This window comes from Thermobia domestica, chromosome 3 (genome assembly GCF_964235325.1).
Source record: "Thermobia domestica chromosome 3, izTheDome1.hap1.1, whole genome shotgun sequence".
In the NCBI taxonomy this organism is placed as follows: Eukaryota; Metazoa; Arthropoda; class Insecta; order Zygentoma; family Lepismatidae; genus Thermobia; species Thermobia domestica.
Genome location: NC_137456.1, coordinates 152,603,385 through 152,620,671, shown reverse-complemented (window position 1 = coordinate 152,620,671; position 17,287 = coordinate 152,603,385). Strand labels below are relative to the sequence as shown.

The window sequence follows — 17,287 nt, the reverse complement described above, 5'->3', positions numbered from 1 at the left end:
GCGCAATAATGACCATGATTCAGAACATGTGACCAATTATTTTTTAAACACTAAAGATAGTAGAACTCGGTAAAACAAACAAACCTTCTGGCTCTCAAACTCCCAACAGGACTTTCCTAGCTGCTGGATTAGAAGTTACGTGGTAGATTTTTAAAACTCTTGTTGAACTTCTGGTCCAGGTATAATGAACTGGACGTCCAGGTATAATGAACTGTTTTGAAAAATCTTTCCGAGTTTTTTTTTTTTTTTTTTTTTTTTTTTTTTTTAAGTGTATCACGGTGTATGTTGTTATAATAATATTTACTAGTTTCGTAATGTAAGCAGATAAATCTTGGGAATAAATAAATATATTTTCGACATAACATGTTAATTAATCATATAATTTTCTTTCGTTTTAGGTATGGCCATTGAACTCTACACTCACGTCTTAAAAACCCAGATTGGATTATCTGTTACAACAAACTTTTTTACATTAAAAATTTACTTAATCTAAGAAATTGTTTGTATAAGTTCGTTCACTAGCCAAAACGCTACTATATAAATGAAAAGTATCTATAATAAACTGTTATGTATATTGCATTTTTTTTAAAAAAAATATTATTCACACAGACTCAGTATTTTGTTATTTGGAAACGCTTGCCTTTATGCAAAAGTAGTATGTGGAATGGAACAAAACCATATTGTATATATTCTCCTTGTCACAAGACAAGTTTCTGGTTTTAAATTTATTAAATAAAATTTGTGAAAGTACTTACTGTTTAGTTATTTGAATAATTCATTTCCTACTGGGTCAAAGAAAAGAGTATGTTTAGATTAGATTGTATTCATTTTTCGTGTACAATGTGCACTAAATCTTTTAAACATTATTGCTTTACTATTTCGACTTTGTTTTGTGTTTCCTTCGTCTTTTTTAAACTTTACTCTCTGTAATTGTGTGCAAGCCTATGCAGAACAGTTCATATTTTCAGAAATTAAAATTGGAAGCAGGGCGAATGGTTGTATTAGGAATACAGTGATTAGGTAAGCACGTAATCGAGGGAGCGTATCAAGCTTACCACTGATATTTTAATTGTTTCGTGTTTCGAGTTATTTTGCATCAATATGTGTAAAACGAATAAAAGTAAAAATAAATTTTATACCAGACTCATTTCCTTGAAAGAAACTAGGGCTTTCGGGACTTCGTTTTCTTTGTGACAACTTAGCTCTAGCATTCCGTAAAGGTATAGTCTATCAATAATAATAATAATAATAATAATAATAATAATAATTAATAATAAAGTAGTTCTAGTTAATTCTGAAATAATCAGTTTTAAAATTACTTGAATTTGGTACTTTCAGCCAATACAGGATGAAAGTAGCATTCCATGTGCGTACCGTTATTAAAACTATTTTAATATCACATTGAATATAAACTCACTTATTTAATGTTTTCTTTGATTTTTATTTGAGAGATAACAGAGCAAAAGGTAAAGTAAAATTTGTCACACTCATCTACAATCGTGTTTATTCTTATTCAGCTCAAGTTTGTACTGCAAGCCACGGAAACACCATTCAGAATACGCCTCACGAAGAATGAGACACTTAATGGAAATTAACATACATATGATTATTTTGCTTTTATATATATCTGTAATAGAATCTTCTAATGTGTTTATGTTAATTTCCAAACATGTGGTTGTTGAGTATCGTAGAGAGAATAGTTGCCGTTCGACAAAATATCACCGTGTTATTTAAAAACCCGCTCACATTAGGAAAACTCTTTGAAGGACAAATAATAACAGATTAGAAGAGCGTGTTGAAGTAATTTCTAATACTACTGGTTTAGCACCTTTGTTCCAATCTGGCAACTTCGTCAACACACACACACATTCCCAGCATGACCTCATGTGGTTCGGATTCCACATTAAGCAGTAGATCCACGTCTTAAGTAGCCTCGCTGCTGAAAGGGACGCTAAACTCTACTAAAATAAAAAAAAATAAAAAAACCAGGAGCAAAAGAAAACTTAAAAGCTATTGACAAGTGACGTAGGAATTGTATTATCTGCGTGACGATTGATCAAGTAATACCTGGAAATTGGAAGTTGGCAGGGAATGTATAACTAAAGAAGGCAGGAAATTAGTTCCAAAATTGCATATTAATGCTGTAGTTCCGTCTTTAGGGAAAATAGGTTGTCCAAGTTGTGTACTTAAATACTTTTCGCCCAGGAATCGCATGTACAGCAGATGATAATTCTTGCCATCTGCTGGTTTTGCATGCAACACATTATCCTATTACCATACAACAGGGAAATCTGCTTCGCTCAAGAGCTGTAACAGAAATTTGTTTTTGAATGTAAGTACAAGGGAACATTAGGAAATCACACCCAAAGACAAGAACTGCAATTCAGTGAAACGAAATAGAACTGACAACCTGTAACTTCTTCCATCCTCCTGGTATAAAATTTATGGACACGTCATCTTCTATTAGAACTGATTCATTGTCCACTTGAGGCAAGAATAAGTAAGATTTCTTGTGTTATCAAATATGGACAGAAGCATCCCTGACAAGGCTAGAAGAAAAGCTGCAGTATTATCTGAAGGCACAAAAGAACTTCTTTTAAATGAAAAATCACAAAGGACAAATCAAAAGCAGAAATTGTGTGAAAGTTACATAGTATAATGATAAACAAATCAGTAGTATCGACTCTCAAAGTTGATGTATGTTTAAATTAGTTTTCTCAAAATGAAGTACAGTGAAACCTGTCTATATTGGCCACAATCGGTTCCATTGAAAAATGGCCAACTTAGGTGACCAACTTACAGAAAATAAGTGTGATCGGTGTATTTTTAGAATAGGATTTCTAGTATTACTTCATTTCTTTTATTCTTTTTGGCACATATACACATTCTAATTTTGTAGTTCTTGTATAGCATAGTCTACCTCTTGTTCTCTCGGAGCAAAAGATGCTATGAGGAAATCTTAAAAATAAAGTCAAATATTTCAGTTTTACGTCCCACGAATATGCCGGTTAGGCTAAAGGAGACAATGATGAGAAATGAATGAAATGAACAAAGTGGTAAGAAATGGGAGAACCCCGAGGAAACCCACGTACACGGTGTTTGTCCACCACAAAGTTCATTTCGCGGGAGTCGGGATCGTACCCGGTACTACGTACCAGTGGTGAACATTGTACCACTTAGCCACCACGCCCCCTGAGAAAATGTTAAGGGAATTCATATCTCAAAACCTCCGCTACCTTTCGACAACCCGTCAGGTGCCAATAGTTGACAATTGAGATGGTTAGCTTTAATCTTGAGCATTTTCCGGAATTACTCATGCTCGCCACTGATGAATGGAGCCGATATAGCTAATGGTTTTAGCAAAACAGACAGGGTAAACAAGTACCTACAACCATTTCCTGAATTCCTGTACGTGCTTTTTCTTATTCACATCTTCCTTCACCACCTCTTTATCAGGGTAGTGTTCTGACCATTGACTTCCAAGAACAAATCTTGGGATCTTCTTTGTCTCATGCTTTTTTGTCTTCAGTTACAAATACAGAATATCAGCCTCTCATATGGGAATACGAAGAAAAGTAACAAAACGGTATTTTGCATGGCCAAGATACGCAGGTAAATTTGTCATTAATATCATAGGGTTAATATTGCTTCAATGAGGCCAACATCCAAGATAAACAAGTGGCCAACTTACAGAGTAATAAGTAACGAATGTCTTATGGAAAAATGCAGGTTCAAGACCAAGCAGGCGAAGAGAGGTGGCCGAGTTGACTGTAGTTGAAAAACTGCAGCTAAATCGTGAATTTTTATACTCTAGTGTTTAGTTTGATACGTTCTTAGCAAAGTGCTACATGACTATCATCATACTCGTGTATTGTTGTGTTTGATGAGACACTCAAAAAGTTCAAGAAAACAGCAAAGAGTGTAATGTAAAGTATTGGGATAAGGAAAATTAATTAACCTTTTCTAAGACTTTAATTTTTATACCATGCGTGTGCATTCAGCTTATAATCTGAATTTTAAAAAGCCCTTGACGGTATTAATATCCAAATATTATTGTTATTATTATTACTATTATTATTTAGATGGATAGACCAAATAAAGGCCTATCTTGAAACAAATCCAAACGATCGAATAATTTTGGATATTGAAAGGAGGATGGAGCGAAAAACCAGTTTTCGAAAACGAATTTAAAATCTCTTGGTTTCAATAATTCCCATTAAAATATCACGTCCCTAGGTAAAATACTTTCAGGTTTATGAAGGTGCCTAAAGTTACCCAAAATCAGGAAATTTCTGACTATTTAAACATAAATAAATATGAAAATACTTGGATTGAAAGTGTTACTTTCGGATGCTATTAGTTTTTCCAGAAAATTCCATCTTATAAGTTAAAGAATTCTTCAGGATGTCCAGACGTCAAAAATCGCGGTAAAGTCAGTTTTAGTAAGTAACAAATATAAAACCGAAGATTAACTACATTAGTTGAAATTTAACATAGCTTTTCAGCATCTATATGAGACATGAGCCTTTAGTTCAAAGTTAAGTCAGAATTTCAATTCCCATAATGCATCAAACCTGGTTCTCCCACGCCGAAGGTGTACAGTGAAAAGGGAAGGTTACTAAGATTGATTAAAACTGTTTTCGCTGCCCTTTTCAACTTGCATAGGGAGCTTTATGGTTTAAATCTTAACTACTGTGGGATTTATATCTGAGACAAGTAGTAAGAGTGCAAAATATGACCTACAGTCGATAATAAATGGCTTAGTCATGAAGACTCAATGAAAGACAGTTTTGGTATTATTTACGATGCTTTTCTGTGTGTTTCGGAGGCCAATTTATTTGCATACACGTGTATACACTTGGCATTCTATATAAACATTATAATGTAGACACAACGATACTTGATTTCAGGGACTGTGGTTCCATCATGTTCACAAGTTCATACAAGTTTCTAACTTGCAGTTGACATGGTTTTCCACTTTTCCATTTGCCATATCATTTTCCTTCGTATTTAAACTTACGGATCCTTTTAATTACGGTTACAGTTTTATTTCTTTCGCGAGTCCTGGTTTGATTCTAGCCATATGAGTTAATTGTTGATAATACTGCGTTCGAGGGCTTCCATAAACTTTACCAGTTTCCTCCCAGTATCTTAATTCAAGTAATCCTCCTATTACTTTGCGTTTAGCATGTAGCTCCTGCAGCCTATTAGGGCATAAAGCGAGATTTAAGAATGTTATTTGTTCCTTCTTACTAGTTCAGGGTGTCTATTGGTCATGAAATCAGAAAACTGTAATAAAAGTCACGAAATTTAGCTTTTGGGTCACGATTTTTTTTTTTTTTTTAACTGTGCAAATGTAAGTACAGATTGAAAAATTTTGTTCTATAAAACGTCAAAATTCACTACCAAAAATGTATATGATCGGCTTTAGACGCTACCAAATCGCAAGCAAAGTACGGTTCTATCGCATGGATGAAAATTCGGCCTAATTTGCAGCCAAATTAGCTCTTGAAAATGTTAGTAAATTTTATGATTTGGTAAATAAAATGTCACGAAATTTCAATGTGGAATTTTAGTAGACACCCTGTAGTTGGTGGTCGTCTCGGTTTCAAATTCAACCATCTTAAACACTGAATGATCCAACACTCATTACAGTACATAGCCGTAACTGAACTGATAGCCATCAATATTATATTGCAAACTCGGGAATAATTGACGTCACGCTCAACAGCCTGCTTCTGTTGCCGTGCGTAAGCTGCTCGTTTTTGCGTTATTTGAAGCTTTGTATACATAACTAAGAAACATTTTTCTGCGATTTTTGAATGTGTTACTTTGAAGACAGTTCTAGACGATGAAATCATTGAACTAAAATCCGAACACGAGGAACCATGGAGTCCACCACTACGAATAACCCAACGTTACGGTCGTGGCCTGACCGTTGCACACCCAGACATCTGACGTAATATGAAAATGAAATATTTATGTTTTCATTTCAGATGTCTGTAATATTTCATACATGCCATGGTTATGTTGTGTATCCTAAAGGAGACAGTAATTATGAGAATTAACGAAATGGTGGAATTAAGAAATGGGAGTAAACAGGAGAACCCCGAGAAAACCAACACACGGTGTTTGTCTACCGCAAGCTCCACTTGGCCAGACATCTAATGTTTGCAGCTCGAAGTGTTTTTATTTTTTGATTGTCATCTGTATCTTTTCAAAGATACACTGTTCTAGTTTTGTTACACATAAAACTGAAAATCACTATGTGACTCTAAATCTGAACCACCCGACCGATCTCGATCAAATTTGAAACTTGGATGAGGTTCGAGGCTGGGCTGGTTTTAGGCTATTCACTTTGATGGTAGAACTGAAGGGAGGGGGTATAAAAATAAATAAAACTTAATAACTCCTGAATCACTCGACCGATCTTGATCAAATTTTCAACATACGAGTAGATGAGGTTCAGGCCTGGGATCGTTTTTGTGATTTAAGTTTGACGGAGCAACTTAGGGGAGGAGAAGGAGGGGGAGATATATAAAAATCAATTTATATAAGACTGAAAGTGACTATTTTTGTAACTTAATAACTCTTAATCCATCCGACCAATTGCAATCAAATTTTCAAGATACATGAGGTTCGGATCTGGAAACATTTTTGTAATTTCATTTTAACGGTACATTCTCTGGGAGAGGGAGGGGGGAATATAAATAAAAACTTTTGAAACCTAATAACTGTTGAACCACAAAAACAATCTCGATCAAATTTTCAGCATATATGAGTGTTTTTTATCGTTTCACTTTGACGAGCCAAACTAGGGGAGGGGGAGCGGAGATATATGTAAAAAAATATTAAAATTAAAATGAGTGCCTTTGTGACTTCATCACTCTTGAACCACCCGACCGATCTGAACCAAATTTTCTACATACATGAGTTTAGAGGCAGGTATTACTTTAGGCTATTCACTTTGACGATGCAACGTAGGGGACTGGGAGGGGAAGAAAAATTTAAAAATGTTCTAAAATGACCAATATTAGTGTTGAATCCATAATTTTCGGGGTCGATAAAAGAAACAGTGACACTTCTGATGCTGTTTCAATCCAAGTTCAGCCTAATAGTTGGGTAAGGGCAGGGTACAACGGAGGGGAGGGGGATAAATATTTAAAATGATCGGAAATGACTAATTTTAGTGTCGAATCCATAGTTTTAGGAGTAGCTGAGATTAACAGTGACAATTCTGATACCGTGTGCCGTAGCACGGAGGAGGAGGAGCTATAGTAATAATCGGAAATGACCAATATTAGTGTCTAATCCATAGTTTTCGGGATCATTCAGATGGACAGTGACATTTCCTATCCGGTTTAAATCCAAAATCAGCCCCGCCACTTGGGGGAGGGGGAGAAAGAGGTATATAAAAATGATCGAAAATGGTTACTATCAGTGTCGAATTTACAGTTTTTTGGGTCGCTTAGATGAACAGTGATACTTTCGATCACGCTTAAATTCAAATTCAACCCCGCAACTTGTACGAGGGGAGGAAGAGATATTTAAAAATGATCGAAAATGATCAATATTAGTGTCGAATCCATGGTTTTCGGGGTTGCCGAGATCAATGATCTTTCCGATACTGGTTAAATCGATGCCATTTAAAACGAAAACAACATATTTCACGGGTACTACACACATGAGATACGGAGTTGTGCATTTAAATTTTCATTTCAGCCCAGCGAAGCGGGTAAACTATGTTAGTTTCATTATAAAATATTTACTGTGTTATCATTACTGACACATAAAAAGTTAGATGAAAACGCCGATTTAATTAGGACACAGGCGGAAACAATACAAACTTGTTTAGCCACTGTAGAACAATTAAAACAGGAAAATGTGACACTAAAGGAAAAATCACAAACATAGAACTGCGAATTGATGAGGTAGATCAATGTAACACGAAATACACTGGAAATTTATGGTATTAACAAACAAATTAATGAAAATGTATTAGATATAAAGTCTGTGGGGCGAGCATTAGATATGACTGTTACAGATGAAGTTATCGATGCTTGCCACAGGTTACCTGATTCATTCTCTAGTACTGGTGGTGGTACTATTGTAAGATTTGTAAGGCGTACAGATAAAGAAATGTTTTTTAAACAAAGGAAAGTTAGAATTTAAACACAGAACATTTGGGTTATACCTACAATCAGATAATTTATGTTAATCACTCTCTCACGTCATACAGAAGACGTATCTTAAGTCAAACTAGAAAGAAGCAACGCGAAAATAGCTATGCTTACTTACGGGTTGATTATTCGGAGAATATAAAACTGAGAAAAAAGGGAAGATACATTCGTGTATGCTTTAAGAACACTTGAGGATGTTAACAACCTAGTTACAACCTAATGGATACTGTAAGGATTGGTAATTTAACCATTTACTACCAAAATGTTAGGGTTTTAAATACAAAGTGTCAGGAATTTTATTTAAATACATTAAGCAATAATTTTGTTGTAATTGTTATTACCAAAACTTGGTTGCATAGTAACTTGTATAATAATGAATTATTTGATGATAATTACAAGTTATATCGATGCGATAGAAATGGAAACAAACGTGGAGTGCTGATTGCAAGGGATAAGTACGATTCCAAACTGATTGACTTAAGGAGTAAAACAGATTTTTAGTTGTAAAAGTAGTTGTACATAGTATATCATTCTATATTGTGACTGTATACTTTACTTCTGCATAAGTATATATCTTTTTATAACATGTTTGAGTCGCATCTGGATTTCAATATCATAATATAAGTTATTGGTGATTTTAATTTACTTCTAATTAGTGATTCGAAACATAACTTACAAATCGGAGGTAACGCCTACAAAAATTTGATAAATTTTACGAACCTATATAATCTATTCTCCTTGAATGCCATTAAGAATAGCAATAACAGAACGCTTGATTTAGTTTTAACTAATATTTTAAATATTGTAGTAACTAGAGAATTAATACCGATGGTATCGGAAGACAAGCAACATTTTGCTCTAAGAATATTAATAAGTACAAAAAGTAATGTTAGTAGAGTCATGAATGAAACTATTTATTATAACAATTTTGGAAGAGCAGACTTTCTTAAATTGTATAGAATGTTGCGTTATACGAATTGGTCTACCTTGTATAATGCAGATTGTGTAGACGTAGCTATTAACATATTTATAATAAAATTAATGAGGTTTTTTCAAGTACGGTTCCGAAAATACGAAAAAGAACAAGTAGAATATATCTATATTGGTTTACTAAAGAAATCATTAAGATGCTAAAATTAAAAAATCACTATCGGGAACATAATGCTATAGCGGAAAAATATAGAGAATTATTTAGACAAGCAAGGAAAAAAATAAAAACTATAATTAGTAAAGCATATTCAAATTATTTACAAGAATTAGAAAATAATATAAAATCTGATCCAAAATCTTTTTGGAACTTCTTAAATAATAAAAAAGTAAATCACAATGTAAGGAACTATTCAATGAAGTTTCAAGATGTTCCCCTTGAAATTACAAGTGATATAGTGGAAGGATTTGCTAGATATTTTCAATTTGTATACACAGATAGCTCTGTGCAACATACACATCACGAAAATATTGTACCATTGTGACCGAACTCGTTATAGTTCGGCTTAATTACTGATGTTGAGTATAAAATGCTATAAAAAACAAACCAAAACGCTCATATGGTCCAGATGGAATACCTCCGTATTTACTAAATGCGTGTTTAAATGTCTTAATGTGTCCGCTATGTACAATCTTTAATCTTATAATAAGGACTTAAGTATTTCCTGAAGAATGGAAAATAACACGAATTTGCTCAATATTTAAGTCAGGTGATACGTGCAATATTGAAAATTACAGGCCAGTTGCTGTAATTTGCGTTCCGGCTAAGGTTTTGGTTGATTTGAGTTTAACATCCCGTTCAGCAGCGAGGCTATATGAGAGGCTAAGGTTTTGGAACATATCCTATATAGTAGAATTTTTAATAATGTAAAATGCTTTATAGATGTCAATCAACATGGATTTTACTCTAGTCGGTCTACAACTACAAATTCAATTAATTTCGTCCAAGATATACACAGTTCATTTTCAAACAAAACTAGTTCACATACGATTTACTTGGATTTTAGTAAAGCCTTTGACAAAATAAATCACAGCATATTTTTAAATAAATTATCATCATATGGATTAACTCAACATTTTTAAAATTTAATTAAATCATACTTATCTAGAAGGAAATATTATGTTCAATACAAACAATCAAAATGATCAAAATACGTAGTTACCTCGGGAGTACCTCAAGGATAAAATCTGGGTCCATTATTTTTTTTCTATTGTATATTAATGACTTACAGTTTTCAATAAAACATTCCAAATACCTTATGTATGTAGACTATTTAAAATTATATAAAGAAGTAAGATGTATTACAGATACAATAGAACTGCAAGAAGATTTTGATTTAGTGTATAAATGGAGTGTAGAAAATAGCTTAGTATTAAAAAATGTGTATTTATGAAAATGTCAAGAGAGTGAAAAAGCGTGTTAATTGTTATTCATATGCTGTTAATTGTAAAAAGAAAAAAAATGGAAGAAATTACCACATGTAAAGATTTAGGGGTAAAAATTACACGTAATTTATCATTTGATAACCATATCACTGAAGTGGTTCTTAACACCTATAGACAGCTTGGTTTCACAAAGTGCAATAGGGAATACAGCCTTAAGGCTGCCTAAAATCACATAAAGAACCCTACGACTGGGTTAAAGAAAGAGAAAGTTTGGTTTCATTATAAGGAACACCAGAAATTTAATGATGTAGCTATTTCTATGTTGTATAATAGCTTGGTTCGGACCAAAATGGAATATACATGAGTTGTTTGGGTTTATACTTTTATATAAATCCATATTATAAATCTCTTCAGGAGAAAATAAAAAGTATTCAAAAGATATTCTTAAGGTATCCAGGGTGCGAATTACGGCCAGGGATGGAGGGGAAAATCCCCCTCTGAAAAGCTTATCCCTGGCTGGAAGGTAGAAAATATTCCCAGGGGGGATGCTACTTTCCCGTCCTATCCTCAGTTATATTTCATATATCATTCAAATTCTTCAATTCAATGTGCTAAACGTAAATCTGTTTCAGTAAAAAGTAATTTGGTGAAGTTAGGTTAGGGTTGGTCTGTATTGGGAGCTTTTTTCCTTTTTTTTTTTTTAAAGAAATTTTAGTGAGATCTGCTGCTGTCTAACTCAAATGTGTTAAGTTTAATCGTCGTTGTCACTAGGGTTGACACGATTATAGCAAGTTGGTTTAAGCGAGGTGTTTCTTTTAAACTTTATTCCCCTGGAAAAATCGTCTAATTCGCACCCTGAAGATATCTCTATTTTAAAATAATGGAAGCTTCCGCTATAAGAAACAAAATATCATATAAAATCTTCCTACATAAATTTAACTATGTTAGTTTGAGTAACAGACGTTAATTTATTTTAAACAATTATAATTATTTCTCTATAAAATTATGAATTCTTATGTTGACAATAGTAATTTCTTACGAAAAAATGGACTCAATGCTAGACCAGGCTATCTACGTGAGCGACATCTGTTGACTGTAAATGTTCCAAGAACTGAAATGTTCCATTATATAGAATGTGCAGTAGGTTTAATAGCAAATCAGTATTAAACAAAGATCTAGATTTAGCATTACCTCTGTCTCTGTATACAAAGAAGTTAAAAAAATATATTCTGTTAGAATGTGAATACATGGGTTTGCAGACATATGTGTAAAGCAATTATTTGACTTTTAATTATTTCTTTACGGTTTTGTACTCTTACGATAGATATTATTGTCGTTGTCAGATATCTACAGGAATTTTATCAGTATTCTTATATTTACTATTATGTATAGTAATATAAATATTCTATGAACTATCTATATTATGTACCTTCTGTAATTGGAGATTCTATTCTCCGTTGATGTACAATAAATAAATAAATAAATAAATAAATAAATTTTAGTTAATTGAATCAAAAGAAGCAGCAAAATATTAGTTGGTGCGGTTGAAACGCCCACTTTAATGGTGAACTGATGGGAAACCCATTTTGGCAACACAACATAGGGATGGACTGAACTGAAGTCACGCGTCTAACGTCACAGCAAACAAGCTGAAGTTCTCAGGCAGGAATCAATGCATTGATTCCTGCCTTGTTAAACGTGGTTGTTTGAAAGTGTACCATAAAGAACACGGGATTGCCAATGACTTCTCTTTATGAATTTAAACTGGGACGTTCCGCATAGCGAATCGAAAAAAAGAACATTAACAGAACATTTGGGCCAGGAATTGTGAATGAACGCACTATTCGCCATTGGTTTGTCCAATTTCGTTATGATGATACAGCTTTACAAAATACGTCGCTGAGCACCACCCCACATCATGATCGGATGGGCTCCTTATGGTCACCGTGGAAGCACGCTCTTGAAAAACTTATCGTTCATTTCAGACTATAGTAGTTAGGTCATACTCTATACCACTATCGTTCGGCAGCTCCATGCAATCGGTAAGATGGAAAAAGTGGACCTGCGGGTGCTGTATGAGTTGATACCGGCTAACAAGAATCTCCGTCTAGAGATACAGATTCTCTGAGCGTAAAGAATAACTAGGAAAACGGAACCTGCATTTGTCAGTCACTTGAGATGGAAAACGGACCTGTATGACAATCATAAGCAGTCAGGACAATGGTTGGATCAAGATCAACGTTTAGATCGATTTTCTAAAGCACCGAAAGTCTTGTTGATAGCATGGTGATATCTTATGGGAGCGATCCATCATGTCTTTCTTAGATGAGGTGAAACCATCAATGCAGATCGTTACAATAATGAACTTCATGGAATGCAACGCCAACTTGCCAGCAAGCATCCACCAATGGTCAATAGACATGGTGGTGTCCTCATATTGCACGACACTCCTCGCTCATATATCGCGCAAATAATGGTGCTCTCCATGAGTTGTAGTATGTAGGTCTTCCTCACCCATCGTGCACAACTAATATTTTTCCCACTGACTTTCACCTCATCCAAAATCTCGATTATTCTTGGAAGGAGATATCTCTGACTACTGAGCGGTGCAACTTGCGTTTGAGTTCTTCGTATTACAACTACGGACTTATTTCCTTCGGAATGTAATTGTTAGCTGAAGGATGATAAAAATGCTAGTAACAGATGGAATGTTTTCTCATTAACTAGGTCTTGTAGTCTTATTTTCGGACTTTCCAATTGACGAACTTCAAGTGGGCATGTCACTCGCATAAACTAATATTAACTTTTGATCGATATTTGCTAGCATTTGATCGTGAGAACTTATCTAAAGACTGAAACTAATAACTAAGATCACTAAAATAAGGCATGCAAACTCAGTTATTAAGAAAGTAAAACAACGTGATAAAAAATACTGCAATATAATAGTATATGCACTTTTCATTTTATGTCTTCCGTTACTAAAGATATATGCTTGCTAACTACTAATTCCTTCATAATATAAATTCCACTTCATCATATATAATTTCACATCATACACATGCGAAGTTTCAAAAGATTTGGAGAAGGTTCTGGCTCTAATCACAACCATTAATTTAAATCCTGGGTGACGTTAAGCAAACCCTTTTCCTTCTAAAGTTTCGGATTTGCAATTGGTAATATCGTCGAATTTCTCAAACTACTGTTAAAGAAACAAGTCACTTCACATTACTGCATATTCTGTCTGTAGCTCTCCTCTGAATGACCTTGCTCTCCTGTGACTAGATCACTTCATGATTAGTGATTAAACTTTGGATATTCAATATTGTTAAAAACAGAAATCTGTCGTAAAGAGATAAAAGTTTCTTCATTAAAATGTAATTTCAAATCGTAATCTTCTTTGAATGCTGAATGATATGTTGCCTGTACACATTTATCCCTAATATGTACTATTAATTAAAATTAAAAAAAAAAAAAAAAAAAACTTGTTGCAGAAGGAAGCGTCTTCTACATATCCGCTCATGCGTGTCCAACCCTCTCCTAGTGTATAATTCCCGTAACATGAAACCAAATTATGTATAATTACTGTTTATTATATACGCATAAATAATGTAGACTTCAGACTATTGCTAGGGGACCGAGGCCCTCCATATCCTCACATCCTCGCCCAATCCTCTCCTGGTATATGATTGTCATAACACAAGATCAAGTTATGTACAATTAATATTTATTATGTATGAATAAATAATGTAGACTTCATATTATACGAGGGTAAGTCAACTGAAAACCATAAGAGTAGAAATAAAAATCCGCATATGGCGCCAGTGAGCTGTAAGTTGGCATGCCTATTTACAATAGTATGCCGCATGTGTCCTAGGTGGCAGCAGCCGGCAGATGCACAAACACCGGCGCAACAACAGTTCCAAAATGGCAGCCCCACTAGCCACATGCACCAGCGAGGAGCAGCGTTCTGTGATTCGGCTTTTGCGAAGTGAAGGTGTAAAACCGATTGACATTTGTAGGCGAATGAAGGTTCAGTATATTGTGAATGATGTTCTCCAGTTTCATAAGGTGTCTGCAAGATGGGTGCCCCGACAACTGATGCCTGAACTGAAACAGCGACGTGTTGATGCGTTCGAAGACCTTTTGTGGCGTGCTGAATGTGACGGTAATGCCTTCCTGTCACGAATCGTCACTGGTGATGAAACATGGGTGCATTACCATCAGCCTGAAACAAAGCGAGCGAGCAAGGAGTGGCGGTAGGAAGTTCCACTCCGATGAAGAGGTACGCAACGCCGTGCACGAGTGGTTGCGCCGTCGCCCAAAAGACTTTTTTTCTGCAGGTATTCAGGCTCTTCCGAAGCGCTGGCGGACTTGCATTGAACGAGGAGGGGACTATTTTGAAAAGTGATTTACTTCTGTACCCTGTGTGACCAATAAATAATATTTAAAAAATAATTATGGTTTTCATTTGACTCCCCCTCGTAGCTAGAGAATCGAGGCGCCTCCATATCCCCTCATCTTCGGCCATTCTTTCCTGGTGTATGATTCTAGTAACATAAGATATAGTTATGTAGAATAGTTATTTATAAGAATAAATAATATAGAGTTCAGTCTACTGCAAGGGACCGAAGCGCCTCCGTATCCCCTCATCCTCGGCCAATCCTAACCTCTGTACGATTCTCGTGACACGAGATCAAGTTATGTAAAATTATTATTTATACGAATAAATAATATAGTATTCAGACTATTGCAAGGGACCGAGGCGTCTCCATATCCCTTCATTACCGCCCAATCCTCCCCTGGTGTATGATTCTCGGAACATGAGATCAAGTTATGCAAATTACCATTTATTGTATATAAAAAATAATGTACACTTTAGACTACTGCTAAGGCATCCAGGTGCTTCCATATGACCTGATTCTCGATGAATCTTCTCCTGGTGGAAGATCCTTGTAACCTGAGATCAAGTTATATTCAAATATTATTTATAAATAATGAATTCTTCAGAGTATTGCTAAGGGACCGAGGTGCTCCATTTCCCATCAACCTCGGCAAATCCTTTCCTGGTGTATGATTGTCATAACATGAGATCAAGTTATATAAAATTCTTATTTATTGTATTTATTGCGAGGGGACCGAGGCGTCTCCCTATACCCTCATCCTCGGCTAATCCTCAACTGGTGTATGATTCTCGTAACATTAGATCAAATTTTGTAAAATTATTAATTATTATGTATGAATAAAGAATGTAAACTTCAAACTATTGTAGGAGATCGAGGGGCCTCCATATCCTTTTATCTTCGGCCAATCTTCTCCTGGTGTATGGTTCTCGAAAGAACAGATCAAGTTATGTGTAGTTATTATTTATGTGAATTATGTATACTTCACATTATTGCTATCGGACCGAAGCGCCTCCCTATCCCCTCATCCGCGTCCAATCATTTCCTGGTGTATAATTCTCGTAACATGGAATCAAGTTTTGTACACGTATGGTCTATTATAGATGAATAAATAATTTGGACTTCAGACTATTACTAAGGGATTGAGGCGGCTTCATATACCCTCATCCTTGGTGCATCTTCTTCTGGTGTACGATTCTCGAAATATGACATCAATTTATGTACGGTTATTACCTGTGGTAGCGTGCTGAGGAATCTCCATATCCCCTCAGACCCGGCTAATCCTCTCCAGGTGTATAATTATCCGAACTTAGGATCAAGTTATGTACAATTTATATTTCTTGTATATGAATAAATAGTGTAGATTCCAGACTATTGCAAGGGGACCTAGGCGCGTCCATATCCCCTCATCCTCTTCCAATCTTTTTCTGGTATATGATTCTCATAACATCAGATCAAGTTGTGTAAATTTTTTATTTATTATGTATGAATAAATAATGTAGACTTTATACTATTGCTAGATGACCAAAGCACCTGCGTATCCCCTTGTCCTCAGTCCATCCTGTCCTGGTGTATGATTGTCTTAATACGAGAGTAATTTATGCACAATTAATATTTATACGAGTAAATAATGTAGTATTCAGACTATTACAAGGGACTGAGGCTCCTCCATATTCCCATCCTCGGCAAATCCTCTCTTGTTATATGATCCTCGTTACATGCGACGAAGTTATGTAGAATTATTATTTATATGAATAAGTTATGTAGTACTCAGACTATTGCAAGGGACCGAGGCGCCTTCATATCCCCTCATTATCGGGTAATTCTCTCCTGGTGTATGATTCTCGGAACATACAACGTTATGTACAATTACTATTTATTGTATATAAAAATAATGTACATTTTAGACTACTACTAGTATGACTATCACTAGATCCTGGATAAACTTCTCTTAGTGTATGATTCTCGTAACACGAGATCAAGTTATGTAAAATTATTATCTATTATATCTGAATAAATAATAAAAACTTCAGAATATTGCTAGAGGATCGAGCTGCCTTCCTATCTCCTTATCGTCGGACAATCCTTTCCTGGTGTACGATTCTCGTAACATGAGATCCAACCTATGTACAATTATTATTCATTCTTTATGGATAAATAATGTAGTCTTTAGAGTATTGCTAATGGACCGAAGCACCTCCATATCCCCTCATCCTCGGCCAATCTTCTTCTCGTGTATAAATCTCGGAACAAGAGATCAAGTTATGTACAATTATTATTTAGTGGATATGAATGAGTAACGTAGGTTTCAGACTATCGCCAGGTGACAGAGGC

The 17,287-nt window shown here is 34.9% G+C and overlaps 1 protein-coding gene across 1 annotated transcript in view; it reads left to right on the top strand.

The window, feature by feature from the left end:
- Roc1a (Regulator of cullins 1a) overlaps window positions 1–750 on the top strand; it is a 38,175-nt gene extending 37,425 nt beyond the window's left edge. The window contains exon 5 of the mRNA XM_081751896.1: window positions 399–750. Coding sequence (XP_081608022.1) covers window positions 399–411 — 13 coding nt within the window. The 3' untranslated portion in view covers window positions 412–750. The remainder of the gene's footprint in view (window positions 1–398) is intronic.
- The last annotated feature ends 16,537 nt before the right edge of the window (window positions 751–17,287 follow it).